General features: G+C 49.4%; 2 protein-coding genes across 3 annotated transcripts; one reads left to right on the top strand and one right to left on the bottom strand.

The window, feature by feature from the left end:
• Window positions 1-53: 53 nt before the first annotated feature.
• On the bottom strand, window positions 54-8,141 carry SPATA2 (spermatogenesis associated 2). Its single transcript, XM_054644675.2, has 3 exons — window positions 7,723-8,141; window positions 5,104-5,541; window positions 54-3,743 (listed from the first exon to the last, which is right to left on the bottom strand). Exons 2-3 carry the CDS (start codon window positions 5,419-5,421, stop codon window positions 2,490-2,492), a joined length of 1,572 nt encoding a protein of 523 aa, XP_054500650.1. The 5' UTR covers window positions 5,422-5,541; window positions 7,723-8,141; the 3' UTR covers window positions 54-2,489.
• Window positions 8,142-8,213: 72 nt separating this feature from the next.
• Window positions 8,214-13,472, top strand: RNF114 (ring finger protein 114). Of its 2 annotated transcripts, none has more exons than XM_054644677.2 (6): window positions 8,214-8,383; window positions 9,020-9,170; window positions 9,627-9,733; window positions 10,236-10,350; window positions 11,197-11,304; window positions 11,461-13,472. In XM_054644677.2, exons 1-6 carry the CDS (start codon window positions 8,265-8,267, stop codon window positions 11,524-11,526), a joined length of 666 nt encoding a protein of 221 aa, XP_054500652.2. In that variant the 5' UTR covers window positions 8,214-8,264; the 3' UTR covers window positions 11,527-13,472. The 2 variants fall into 2 exon arrangements, with proteins under 2 accessions (XP_054500652.2, XP_054500651.2); XM_054644676.2 differs by lacking the exon at window positions 8,214-8,383 and adding an exon at window positions 8,872-8,894.
• The last annotated feature ends 245 nt before the right edge of the window (window positions 13,473-13,717 follow it).

Genomic DNA, 13,717 nt, shown 5'->3' with positions numbered 1-13,717 from the left:
TTTAAATTCCTTCAAAACATAAATTAATTTAAACAAATCAGATGCAAAACACCTGCATTTTAAATTCGCATATATTTTACTGTATCAATCACAGCAACCTCATACAGTAAGATACACAAAAATAGAGCATGGTATCACTTCAATTCAACACAGGCTTGTACTACAGGATTCCATGACATATATACAGAGGACTTCTCTTTTGCAGAGCAGGTAGAGCCCCTACCCTGGTCACCATAAAAATTACGTGGCATCACAGTTTTAGTTATTCACTGTAGTGTGAGGAGCCATATGGAAATTGAACTGGTGAACTAGAAGATACACTGTAGAGCAGCCAAACAGGCATGAAACTGCAGAAGGTGAACAAAACCCAAATAGCCACCAAAATTAAAACCACCCTTAGACTGCATTTTAATAGTAAAATTGTTTTTAAATTCTTCACTATATACATAATGTATCTACATTTGTGTCATATTTATATATATATATATATATTTATAAAAAACATACAAGATTGAAAACCTTAAAATCATTCACTTAAACAATATTAACCCCAACCTTCAGAGTCAGCAAGGCAGTACTTGCCCTTGACATTATGCTCAGCTGCAGTCCCTTGATTCAGAATTTCCCTGATTGTTAAACACACTCTGTTCACTTTGTTTCTTAGTGCAAACTGGACAGTAACTTATTGTTCTCAGCCCTCTGTAAGACCCAGGTTTCATCTTATTTCCATAATGCTTCTGACACCCAGTTATGGCTAAAATTATTTTAGCTATTTTACAACACTAGCCTATGTAATTTTCCCCTCTACCTACCTGAAGCCCCCCCACCCCAAAAAATGTAAGACAAACGATCATTCATGCATGTTCCTGTCACACAGGGAGTGATGGACATTGAAGTTGAGAAGCCTAGACTCTAACAGTGATTAAAAACCCCAAAGTGAATCATTTCAGTGCAAAGTGGACTACAGTTTACATCTCAGCTAGAGTTCTTTACAGATATTTTAAACACATTTAATTCTGCACATCAGATTAGGTTGCCTGATACTTTGTGCTAACTAGCTACAGTTGGAATAAGGGAGTTAGGATTCTTAGGGGTTTTCTTTTAATAAAAAACTAAAGTATTCATAGCCAGGTGGTGTTTGGGGGTCAGACTGTACAGAGCCCAACACAAGGGAGTCCTGACTCTCAGCCAGGGTTCCCAAGTGCTACAGCAGGAGACAAAGGTCATCATCTGATTCACATCCATAACTGATGGGTTCACCTGAACAGGAGTCACAAATGAGCTCTGATTCTAACCAGGCCAGTGCTTTAGTTGCTGGACTACACTACAGATAGATTGGCAGTGAATTTGGGAGCAAGCAGAACATTGATACTTACAATTTCCATAACCACAAAGAAAAAGCGTGCACTGAGAGCAAAATCCTGCAATTCTTAGACAAGACTCCACTCAGATGAGCGCCAGCCTTATCAGAGGGAAACAAAAATGTCAGATTAAAACCCAAGAACTGATCAGAGCCAAGAACATCATTCTGCCACAGTGGCTATAACAAGCTATGAAATACAGTACAAGGAAAAACAAAAAGTCACCTGAACAAATAACCCAGAGAGACTTCATAGTTATAATGATTCTACCACTTTTAAGAACTCAACATATTAAATATTTATTAAAAATAAACTGTTTCCAAATCACCTATTTACAGTACAAAGAACAGTACTTAAACCATGTGCAACAGAAAGAAAACGGACACTCATCTGAGAGGACAACACTCCAGGCATCATCTGAGTGACACAGATACAGGATCACCTCTTTAAAATACCACACAGTGAAACCCAGAAGGATGATATTGGCAACACTGGAAAATAAAGCACATATTGTCCAGATTCAGGTTATATAAGCTCGAGATAAACAACCAGGAGAGAAGGGGAGAAGGAGGAAACAAAGACAAAAGGAAGAGAGGTTACGGTGTTTGCATTTTGGAGATCAAGAAATGCAGACACACATCAAAAAATAGTCCTTGTTGGCAAAACAAGCCATTCTCGTATTTCCTGCACATTTTGAAGTCATACTTTATCAAAAACTGGCAGTGGTTTCATCACTCATAGAAAACAAGAATCTTAATTCTCAGATTTTGTTTTCAAATACTGCCTGGTTTTATTTGGGCAAGATATGATATAATAGGAAGGTATGATGTCACTTTTTAAAAATACAACAGCTGCCAAGTTTTAAGGAAAAATGTGCTCTTCTCCCCCATGTAAGTTAAAAAGCAATGCTCATTTAGGATTTACCTAAATTATAGCAGCATGAAATCTAATGGATCTGCAGCATCTGTGAAGCCACAAAAATCAAGAACTGGCACCTGATCACTGAACCATGGTTCCAAATATCTGGACATGTGATTTTGGCAAGAGGTCAGTGTGGAGTCAGAACATTAGTTAGGATAGCCCTTTCCTCTCCCCCTTCCCCTCCCTTCCCAAAGAGACTCTTCCAGTCTATCTGTAAACCACGTGGGACAGCTGGGACGATTTGTAGTTCAGCTGGTTGTTGGGCAGGAACCTGTGCAGGTCGCTCTTCCTGCAGCAGGGGTCGTAGTAGTAGGCGCTGAGGCAGGAGTCGCACGAGACCTTGGAGCAGAAGGTGCACGTGTTGGCCGCGCCCGAGCGGTTGCAGAAGCCGCAGCGCGAGGTGCCCGAGGGCTTGGGCTTGGAACCGAACTGAGCAGCTCTGTCTTGACTCTGAGTCTGAGATGTGTACTGAGATTTCTCCCTCAGAGCCGAGGCAGGGGCCAAGCCGTCGCTCGGGAGGCCTTTGATGGAGTAGGAGCTCTGCTTCACTGCTGGGTACTCCTGCCTGGAGCCGAAGAGGCTGTCACACTTCTGGCACACAGAAGCGCCACAGGGTATGCCACAGTTCTGGCACTTGGAGGAAGCTGTCTCTTTGGCTAGGTGGGTGCGTTTGTGGTAAACAGGGTTGGCATCGCTTTTTAACAGCCATACATCGGGCTTAATAGCGTCTTGTCTTTTAAAATTTAACACGCTTCTAGAATCAGGGTCAGTATATAAATCTAAGTCCTCTTGCGCAGAAAAATAGGAGCTGTAAGGGACATTTGTTCTTAGCATGCCATTGTGATGAGAGGAAGTTGGCAAGTATTCATCTGAACAGCCGTGAGGGGAGCTGGACATGGTCAGCAGAGAGGGCGAGGGCCGGATGATTTCATCTTTAATGTCATCTTCCGCATCGACCAGAATGGGCTCCTTCCTGAGGCTCAGCGAGCTCATCAGAGGCGGTTTCTTACTCTCCCAGTAGCTGTCATAGGCATCCACTGACTTGGAGGGCTTGCTGACCTTGGGCTTGTAGTAGTCCTTGGAGGCGCGCTCGCTGGCCGATTTCTGGAGCACCATGCGCGCCATGGACGCGTTCAGGCTCTCCTTGCACTCCAGGCGCCGCCGCATGGCCTCCGAGCAGCCCCGCACGTCCTCGCTGCTGCTCTTGCGCTCCTGCACCACGTCCACCTCGGAATAGCCCTTGTCCTTCACCTGCAGGTGGATCTCCAGAAGCTGCTCACACTCCACTTTGGCCAGGAAGAGCTCAAATGAAATCATTTTCACCTGAATGGCGTCAACCTGCTCTTTGAGCTTAAACGTTGTTCCCAGCTCCTGGACATAGCCCATGTAGTTCAGAATCTGCCTCACGTCATCTTCCGTTAGAGCAGACTTCACATAATAAACAAAGGGTCCAGTGTAGGTCTGAGGGGCCCGGGGGAATAAAAGGAAAACTAGGTTACAAATTCAGTGGTGGACGAGATGTTCAGATAATTCAGTGACAGAGACCATATAATTAAATACAACAATAACGACTCTGAACGCACGCAACTGCCTTGGCAAGATGAGCTCCATGTCCGCGTCCCTCCTGCTCAGCAGATGGAAATTCCACATGAGGGAAATTCAAAGTAGGAGAGTTTTCATTCAATTTAAAACCCTGATTAGCATAATGTCCTCCCTGGTGATTTAAATCGCTCTGCTCTGCACTGACATTAACTATAATGCATACCAGACATACTTGAATTTACAGAAAGTGTACCATGAAAGGCAAAAAGGCCAGGATTTGGGAACTATCCCACGCAGGGACAAGCTGGAGCTAACAGGAACTCAGAATTACTGCAGGAGTGCCAAAGTCCAATTCAGCTTTAAATATACTTGAGGTGCACCCTTCTTTGTGTACTGTTACTATGCAGTTTCAAATGTTAGTTTTATTTAATTTAATTCAAAATCTTTGACTAAAAGAGCCCCAAAAGCAGAGACATGAGTTTCTGCAAGCTGAAATCCCCTCAGCATCTGGCACACCTGAAGGATGTGCTTAGCCCAGTCCAGCCTGTTCTGAGTGCAGGCAGGAGCAGTCTGCCCACCACAGGCAAAAGATAAAACACAAAACTCAACTGCAGAGAGCTCCCAATGGGACTGCAGCACCCAATACCAGCAGTGAGATCCCACTTCTCCCTCTGGGAACCTGCCTTGGGTAGATACATTTGAAAGCACCTAAAAATCAAAACATCAGGAACTGAGCACTGACAAGCAGATCAAAGATACTCTGAAAACAACCCCTTTGCAGAAGTTCCTTCACCATTATCATACAACTTGTGGGAACCTCAGCAAAACATCCACTTGAACACGCCCTGGGTTTAATACTTGTGTCCAGTAACAGCTGTGGCAAGACAAATCAAACTCTGAGTCAGCTCAAATCCAGCCTGACCACTCACCATAGTGAAAGCCTCTCCAAGTAGAAATAAAACAGTGCAGGAGGGGAGGCTGAACAACAACCTTAAATAAGCTTTTCTCCTACTCTACACACACTCTAATTGCAGAAAGTGCTTGTACTTCTGCTCTGGGGATACTCTCATCAGCACAAACTTCACTTATTTTACACAGGAACTTTCCTATGGCTTCTGTTTAACTACTGTAATATATAACCATATATATATATATATATATATATATATAAAATGCTGTAAATGGAAAAAAGAGAAGCCGTTAAAGGAAACAAATGAAATGCGTTCACAGAAAGAAAAATAAACCATGTTCTCGTGATGGCTACATAGAAAAGTCTTACCTTAATGTTCTTGAACTCCTTTTTCCAGGGGTACAGAAAGAGATTAATCCCAACTGTCTCAAGCATGTTGAATGCATTATGGAGACAATGTAAACTTGAGGATTTCACAGATCTCAGTGAGTTTTCAGCCATCTCGTAGAATTTGATCAGCCGGAATCGATAAAAGGGATCAATTTTGGGAAGGCAAAGTAAGGCTGCTGCTGCCACTCGCAAGTACTCATCGTTAATAGGACGCTGCTTGTTGTCAGAGGCATTCAGCTTGCACTCGTGGAACTGTACATACTTCCTAAATAAATCGTCTTTATATTTTGTATCCATTGAAATCAGATTTTCCCTCTGCTGGGGGCAGCTACCTCCTCTCGTTCATGGTTGTTTGGCAGCGGGTTGGGTATCTGGCATTACGAGTCTTCAGCAATGGCAGCTGGCCTGGAATAAAGACTGAAAACAAGCACAAGTCATGCCAGGTGCACACACCCCAGACATGCCCTGCCCCTCGGGGCCCTGTAGCACAGCTCACAGAGCTGCAGCTCCCTCACAGCCTCTGCAGGACCCTCGAAAGGCACAGGAGCCACAGAAACGCCACTGTCCTGCTTTCCAACACCATTTCCCACGCGTTTTCCAGGTCCCTGCCCATTTTGTGAAAGCATCTGCTTTTCCCCCTTGCCTCTAGCGGCACAGGACTGTCCCTGGGCTGAGCAGGTTTATTGACTCTGCCTTTCGATTTCTAACATTTCAACTGACATTCCTGCTGCTGGTACCCCAGTGCAGCCAGGGCAGCTCTGCAGCCACTCCAGAGGACCCACAGCCCCAATTCCAGCTGGAAGCTGGCAGCTGCAAACACCACTGGGATCTTTGCAGCAAGGGAGCTACACCTGTCACCTTCAGCTGCGTTATGGGAACTGAGAAAAAACATTCCTGTGCTCCTGTCAGGTATGCTCCTGTTTGCAGGGATAGCTGTTCTTGTGGATATACTGATCTGCATCTCCAGAGCACTGAGCTCACACACTGAGCTGAAATAGCTGGCGACAAAAGAATCTCCCAAATGCTGCTTTACCAGAACCAGGGTAATTCACAGGCCAACAGGCTCCACCTGCAATGCCTCAGGAACCTGTGATCACAAAGCAGACCACAGGCTTTATTTACTACATGAAAAGACAAACCAGCTTTTGACCTGAGGGGAGAGGAGCTGGGAGAACTCAGTGCACTGTTTCAAATGTAGTCAGTCTCAAACAGCATTTCAGAAAAGACTCTTCACCCAGTATTAACTGCAGCTGCTAGAATGCCGATCAACACTCGTGTTAAATAACTTCCCAACTGAAGGGAAGGAGCCAAAACACAAAATACCAACAACCAAGAGGCCAGGGAAACAAACAAACAACAAAATCAACAGCCTGGCAGTTAACATTCCTTGATGAAAGGCAGTGCTCAGTGCCAGCCCCGTGTGGGGAAAGTTAAGCAGCAGTTCTGCTTCTCCTGCAAGGCACACGCGCTCCTGTCAAGAGACAGGCTGTGAATCACAGGAAATGTGGAGTGCTAAATTAACATCTGAGCATAAGGGCCAGGAGCAGCCCCTTCCCTCCCCACGTTCCTCCGCAAGTTGTGCAGGATGAAGTCTGTGGACAAAGACAGCAGAGCCTGTTCCTTGGCAAGGAGAGCTGCACCCGAGAACTGCAGAAAAAGATCTTTGTCTGGCACGTCAGCACAACACCCCCAGGACACGGAGTGATCCTGTGCTGGCAGGGAGCTGCATTCAGCACCACAGCCCTGCCATCCCCACTGCCAGCAGCCACCAAACAAAGCTCCTGGCCACACGCGAGGCAGGCATGGCAGGGTCAGCGAGCCCCAGCTGATGGGAGAGCCTTCATCGAGCTCCCAGAGCCCTGCCAGCCCTGACTGTGCCCCGTGCCTGCCACCCGAGCCAGGGTAGCCAGGGCACAGCACACAGTGCCAGAGCACAGCCTGGCCGCCCTGCTGGGCTGCTCCACCCCGAGCCGCGGGCAGCACGGCCTCCCCGCGCCGCAGCCCACCCAGCAGCAACATCCATGGTTACGGCTCCGGAGAGCTCACGATGCGAGCAGGCACGGATAAATATAGGTATCAGCAGCTCCCCGAATGGCAGAACGCACAGAGGAACGAGGCTGCTTTGCCGCAAGGTGCTCACGCCAAAGGCCAGCGTTTCCCGGAGCTGTAAGAACAGAAACTCCTGACCAGAGCGCAGTGCCGGCTGTGGAGACAAGAGAACGTTTCTAACCGTGACCGTGTCCAGGGCCCAACCTCACCCGAGAGTACCAACTGCTCTGGCCGCGGGGTTGTACAAACCCCGGGCAGCAGCGGGGACCGACAGGGCAAACCCGCCCTGCTCCCGCCGCGCCCGGGGCCGCGCCCGGCCGAACCGCTCCGGGACACGGCGACTGCGAGCGGGGCCGCTCCGTGCCCGGGACACTTGTTGCAGAGCCGGGGCGAGCAGCCCCGGGCACCGCCTGGGCCTCCACGGCGGCACCGGCCCCAGGAGCGCCCACCGCCCCCGGCCGCCCCCGCTGTGCCGCGGCCGCGCCGCCCGCCCGCCCACCCGCCGCGGCCAAGTCCCCGCTCCGCGGCCTGGCCTGTCCCGTCCCTCACCGCTCCGCGCCACCGCCGGGACCCGCCGCCGCTCCACCGGAAGCCTCCGGCGCCCGGGAGGCTGCCCCGCGTCCCGACGCGCTGCCCCGGCAGAGCCGCGCAGGCCCGGCCGGTGCCGCGGACGGAGCGCGCCCGCCCTCACGGCTCGGGCAGGGCCGCGGCGGCGGCAGCGGCGGCCCGGAAGTGAACGGCGGGGCGGGAGCACTTCCGCCGCGTGATGTCATCGGGGCGGGGCGCGAGGGGCGGGGCGGTCCCCGAGGGCCGCGCTCCGGGGAGCGCTGGGAGAGAAGCGGCCGTGGAACGGCTGCGGGGCTGTGACACCACCGGCCGTTAGGGCACCGCCGTGCCCGGAGCGGCGCGGGCACCGCGCGGGGCCCCGCCCGCCGGCAGCTGCCCGGGGATGGCGGCCCCGCCCGCCCGCTGCGCCCCGCCCACAGCCCTGCCGCGCCCACATCGCTCGGTCACGCCCCCAGCGCAGGGCGCGGGGAGGGGCCGGGAGGGCCGCGCGTGCGCAGGGCCGCCCCCTGGCGGCGCGGAGGAAGATGGCGGCGGGCGGGCCGTCGCGGGCCCTGGAGCGGCGGCCGGACCCGCTGTCCCGCCTCACCTGCCCCGTGTGCCTCGAGGTGTTCGACTGCCCGGTGCGCGTCCCCTGCGGACACGTGTGAGCGCCCGCCGCCGGGCCGGGGCGCGGGGGCCGGGGCGGGGGCCGCGGGGCCTCGGGAGAAGCGGCGGCTCGGGCCCCGCCGGGGCTGAGGGCAGGGGCTCCGCACGCTGCTCTGCGCCCCGGCAGCGGGGCTGGGCAGGGCAGGGCAGGGCACGGCAGGCTGGAGCGGCCTTACACCGAGAAAACGAAAGCAAAGCGGGGGAAAGGAAGCCAGTGTTCTTCCACTTTCGCTTTTCGTCTCCCCTGAGAAATGCGGGCATGGAATGGCTGGACAAGGGGCAGCGGCCTCACTCCGTCAGAGGGCAGGCTGAGCTTGGGTGTTGGGATCAAATTGCTCCCTGTGAGGGTGGGCAGGCCCTGGCACAAGTGCCCCGAGTGGCACTGGGTGGGCTTTGAGGGCCTTTGCAGCCCACACTATTCCATGATTCTGTCCAGAAGCCGAGGGCACAGAGCCCTGTCCAACAGCAAACAATTCTGGGTGTGACAGCCTGGGATCTTTCATGCCCAGGTGCCAGCAGCTCTTTCTTCCCTTTCTTTGTATCAGAGTCTCAAGGCTCTGTTCCTCCTTTGGGCAGAGGGCACTGTGGGTGCCCAGAGGGCTGTGTCACCACCTGCTGCTTTTCTTTCTCACAGCTTCTGCACACCGTGCCTGCAGGAGTGCCTGAAGCCCAAGAAGCCAGTGTGTGGGGTGTGCCGCAGCACCCTGTCACCCGGGAGCAGGGCTCTGGACTTGGAAAAGCAAATTGAAACGACAGAAACCACTTGCAACGGCTGCAATAAAAAAGTATGAAAGGGTTTGGAAATTCAGTACACGAGATGTGTCTGCCTAGGGGAAAATAAACTGCTTCCTCCTCAGCTTTCTGCAAAATCAGGTCAAAGTGTTTGTTCTGATATGTGCTGAAGGTGTTTGATATAGACAGCACCCAGATGTTGACATTCTTTCCACAGTTTTTTGTTGTTACCTCTTCAGGATCTGAATTTCAAATGAAAGATTCTGATTTTAAAGTTGCAGTGGGACGTTGCTGCTGTAGCAGGGGTGTATGGTAACATCCCACAGACAGCAGCTACAGCTTAGCTGACCTGTTGTCTCCAAAGTTTTCTGCTTGGCCAGCTGAACTATTTGGAGTTCCTGCTTTAGCCCTTCTGCTGAAAGCTGCTGGGGGTTACATGTTAGCTGCTGCTGTTTAAAGCTGTGTCAGGAGGTTTGGGCTCACCTGCTGTGCTGTTGTTGCCTGCACAGATGTTCCTGTCCAAGATGCGCAGCCACGCCGCCTCCTGCTCCAAGTACCAGAACTACATCATGGAAGGTGTCAAAGCTGTTACTAAAGAGCCCCTCCACAGCACCAGGTAACACCTCTGCTCTGAGATCCTGGGCTTCTCTGCACAAGAAACAATTTTGAAGTAGAAGCAGAATTTACCACTTTGCTCAGTTTGGGTGCTAGTTTTTATGTAGTTAAAAACTGAGCCTTGATCCTGCAGCTGGCTGTGCCCAGGTAAACTCAACTGCTTCTCCTTAGACATCTCTAAGATCAGGGCATTCTGTAGATGCAGCTGGTTTTTAAAATACCTTTAAAATACCTTTTAAAATACCTCCTGATTGTACTCACCCACCAAGGAGGGAAGTGGGAGTTGGTGGCAGTGCATTCTTGTGGGTGGTGCCCTGACAGAAAGGTGATAAATGGCACTCAGAACATTTGCAGAAAAACTGTAATTCAGTCTAAATATTGAGTTGCCTAAAATACTGTTAGGAGTTTACAACCTGATTGTTAAAATTAGCTTGTCTTAACTGGATATGTAAATTATTGCCTTGAATGATCTGTATTTGTAAATGACCTTTTCTCCCCCACAGGAGCTTCCCAAATCGCTTCACCTTCCCGTGCCCGTACTGCAGCGAGAAGAACTTTGATCAAGAAGGGCTGGTTGAACACTGCAAAGCTTTGCACAGCATGGATGCAAAACAAGTGGTAATAAAAAGTCTTGGTGCAAGAATTGCAGTGAAGTCTGCTCTTAAAGCCCTTTGAAACAATGAGTTAGGTGTAATTTCTGCTGTTCAGTCGGTGTGGCTGTGCTGGTCATGCCTCTAAGCCTGGTGTGGTTCTGCTGTCACCTTTCTGTGGCTCTCTGGTCTCCACACCCACTGCAGCTGGGCCACATCCTCTTTTCATCCTTGAAAAATGGCACACATTCAAAGTTAATTAGGGACAGCAAAGCAATAAAATATAATATTTTTTTAAAAGTCAGACATTTAATTTTCTCCTCGTTTTTCCCCTTGTTTTCAGCAAGAAAATATTATAAACCGTTGGGGGAAATGCTTGCAAAAAGTAGTGTATCATTCTAGTAACCTATCTGTGTTACTTCCTCTTATGTAAGAGGAATTGCAAAATATGGAACTGAATTGGAAACTTTCATTTTTCTGGGAAGTTTTTCGGAATTCTAAATTGTTCAGGAAGATAAAGTTCCTTTTTTCTCTGGGAGAGAAGTGAACTTTGCAGAGAAGACCAAGGAAACTTTCCTGCCACTGTGAAATGAAGGCTGAAATCTCCTAAAGCGAGAGGCTTTAATGAGTTCTGATTTTCAGAACGTGGGAGAAGAGTAGGCCATTCCATTTCAGGGATCTAAGACATGAATTAAAATTATTCAGGGTTATCTGAGGCTTTTGCATTCAATGTTCCAGCAAGTTATTGGCCAGCCCTTTGCATACAGAACAGTGACAGCACAAACCCTCAGCTCCCCTCCCCAGGCTGTCCCTGCCCTTCTGCTGTCAGCATTTAGGCACTGAAGCATTGGCCCTAACTGTTTTTCCCTTGAAGGTGTGCCCAATTTGTGCCTCAATGCCGTGGGGGGACCCCAACTACAGGAGTGCAAACTTCATGGAGCACCTGCAGAGACGCCATCGCTTTTCCTACGACACCTTTGTGGTAGGTGTTGGCTCACCCTGCAGCACACCTGGGGCTCCCTGGCTCTGCTGTACAGCCCCAGCCTGCCCTGGCTGCCCAGGGAGCTGCAGCTCTGCAGTGCCACGGGCACTGGCAGCGTGGCTGCTGCAGTGAGAGTGCTGCTGTGCTCTGTTGCAGGATTATGATGCTGATGAGGATGATATGATGGCGCAGGTTTTGATGCGCTCTCTGCGGGATAAGTGATCTAGCCAGAGGATTTACTGCAAACCCAAGCTTCCACAAGGGGGAAATGCCCAGCACCCTTGCACTTCTCCCTGCACATCCCAAGATTAACTCAGGCATCCAGAAGTACAGAAGACTTTAATCCTATCTCAGTTTTGAATCCTGGTTTGATATTTCTGTGCCATTCAGTCTTTTGGTATCATGGTCTCTGACATTCAGCCCTGCCAGCTCCATTTTTCTACTTGCTTAGACTCAGTTTCATTGTAGATCAACACGTGAGAACCAAGGCTTTTTCTTTACCTATGCCTATAGGTTTCTTTGGAGGTCGTGTTTATTTGACTGTCTAAAATCAAAAACATTCCAAATGGAATGGCCTGAACTAGTTAATGAATATCCTCCTAATCTCATTTACATATCTCAAGTGGTTGTGTGTGAGGTGTACTGGTAGCTCTGTTCCCCTTTAGTGAGACTTCAGGTGCTAACTGTAACTGTCAGACCAGCTCTCATTTAAGTGACCTCTGATGCCTGTGATTCCATGTCTCCCAGTGTTTCAATCCTTACAGGCAGCCTCCCAACTGTAGGGAAAACATATCCTCAGTATGAGTGTTCAAACTGCAAACTTTTCCTAGGAAATCTTTGCACTGTGTAAAAACTAGTTCAAAATACTTCAGTTCTATGCATGATGATTACTTTCCTCCATACTCTTACTATAATTTCTAGCCTGGAAAATGATCTTTAGTGTTGGTCTTAGTTAAAATGCATAAGTTTTTTAACTATCTTAGCAAATATTAATCAAAATTGCTGGCTTTATGATTAAATTGGTGGGTTTGAAACTGGTGGCAAATATTAATCAAAATCACTGGCTTTATGATTAAATTGGTGGCTTTGAAACTGGTTTCCTAGTAATTCTAAGCCTTATGCTGATAGGGGAATTCAGAAGGATTTTTTCAATACCTCGGCTTTCTATTTAAACTAAAATTTTCATCTATGTTCTTGGGTTTTCCATCTCTCAAGGCAAGCTGGTGGGAAAATTACAAGTAATTCATAGCGTTGGCATAGCACTTCCTTTCTGCATCACAGATTTTATCAGGTATTTTGAATTCCTGTTCTTCATTGAAATGTTCGTGAAGTGGCTGAAGCTGTACTTGGATTGTTTGCCATCGGGCAGTGTGTGTGTAGAGCCAGGTGTAGCTTCCAAGGAAAAGTAAAATACAGCCCTGAAAGCAGGACAGTTCCAGCCCCTAGTCAGTGGATACTCTGTGTTCAAGCCTACACTTTTACCATGGAGATTCCTTAATTTTAGTGTGATGCTTTCAAGAAGTTCATAGTGGAGCTGCTGAGATCTAAGGCACCTGACCAGAACCTGTAAATCAGTGTTGAGATGTCAAATGCAAGTGTTGTAATTGGAGCAGTGGGCCTGCACCACCCCAGAACTGAGTATTAATTAATTGTTTGAGCAGTAAGCTCCTCCCATTGTGCTCTGCAGACAGCAGCACAGCCTTACCCTGAAAATAATGAAACACACTGCAGCTAAAACCTCATGGTTCAGCCTTGTGTGCAGGCACCTCTGCTGCCCTTGGGGTTTGTGTTTCTGTGCCCTGGTAGGAGCTGTTACACTCCCAGCCTGAGCTGGGGTGGGCACTGGGAGCCCAGTGCTGGGGGCTGGGAGGTGTGGAACCCCCTGGCTGTGTGGGGAGGGAGCTGTGCTTGGGGTGGTTATTGCAGTGCTTGGCCTGCAGAGAGCTGAAGGGCTCGTGGGCTTGGATGGGGATCTCTGGGCTCTGGTCACAGTGCAGTTTGGTGATGCCCATTGCCAGGAATCCAGATTCCTGCTGCTGTTCTAAGTGCACTTCCATGCAACTCTGATAAAATGTTTAAGGAGCAATTAGAAGCTTCCAAGCAATTAATTTGTCATGTTTTTGACTTTTGAAGTTACAAATAAAGGCCATTTAATTTATAAAATCCTACCTTTGTGTCAGCTCTTGTCATTTCTCCCTCACGGTCCTCATGTTTCCTTTGAGCAGGCAGTGTTTGCCCTCTCTGGGTGTGCCCGACTGACTCCTGATGGATTTAAAGGCACTGGTGGGAGGCACCTGTGTGTGCACAGCCTGGCTCATCTCCTTTGGGTGCTGGGAAAGCCTCGGTGGAGCACAAACCAGCTGGGGCTCCCAAGGGCCGTGGGTGTCCCCATTTGGGGCTCCCAAAGGCCCTG

The sequence above is a fragment of the Agelaius phoeniceus genome, chromosome 17 (genome assembly GCF_051311805.1).
Source record: "Agelaius phoeniceus isolate bAgePho1 chromosome 17, bAgePho1.hap1, whole genome shotgun sequence".
Classification (NCBI taxonomy): domain Eukaryota; kingdom Metazoa; phylum Chordata; class Aves; order Passeriformes; family Icteridae; genus Agelaius; species Agelaius phoeniceus.
This window is presented reverse-complemented; position numbering and strand designations above follow the sequence as displayed.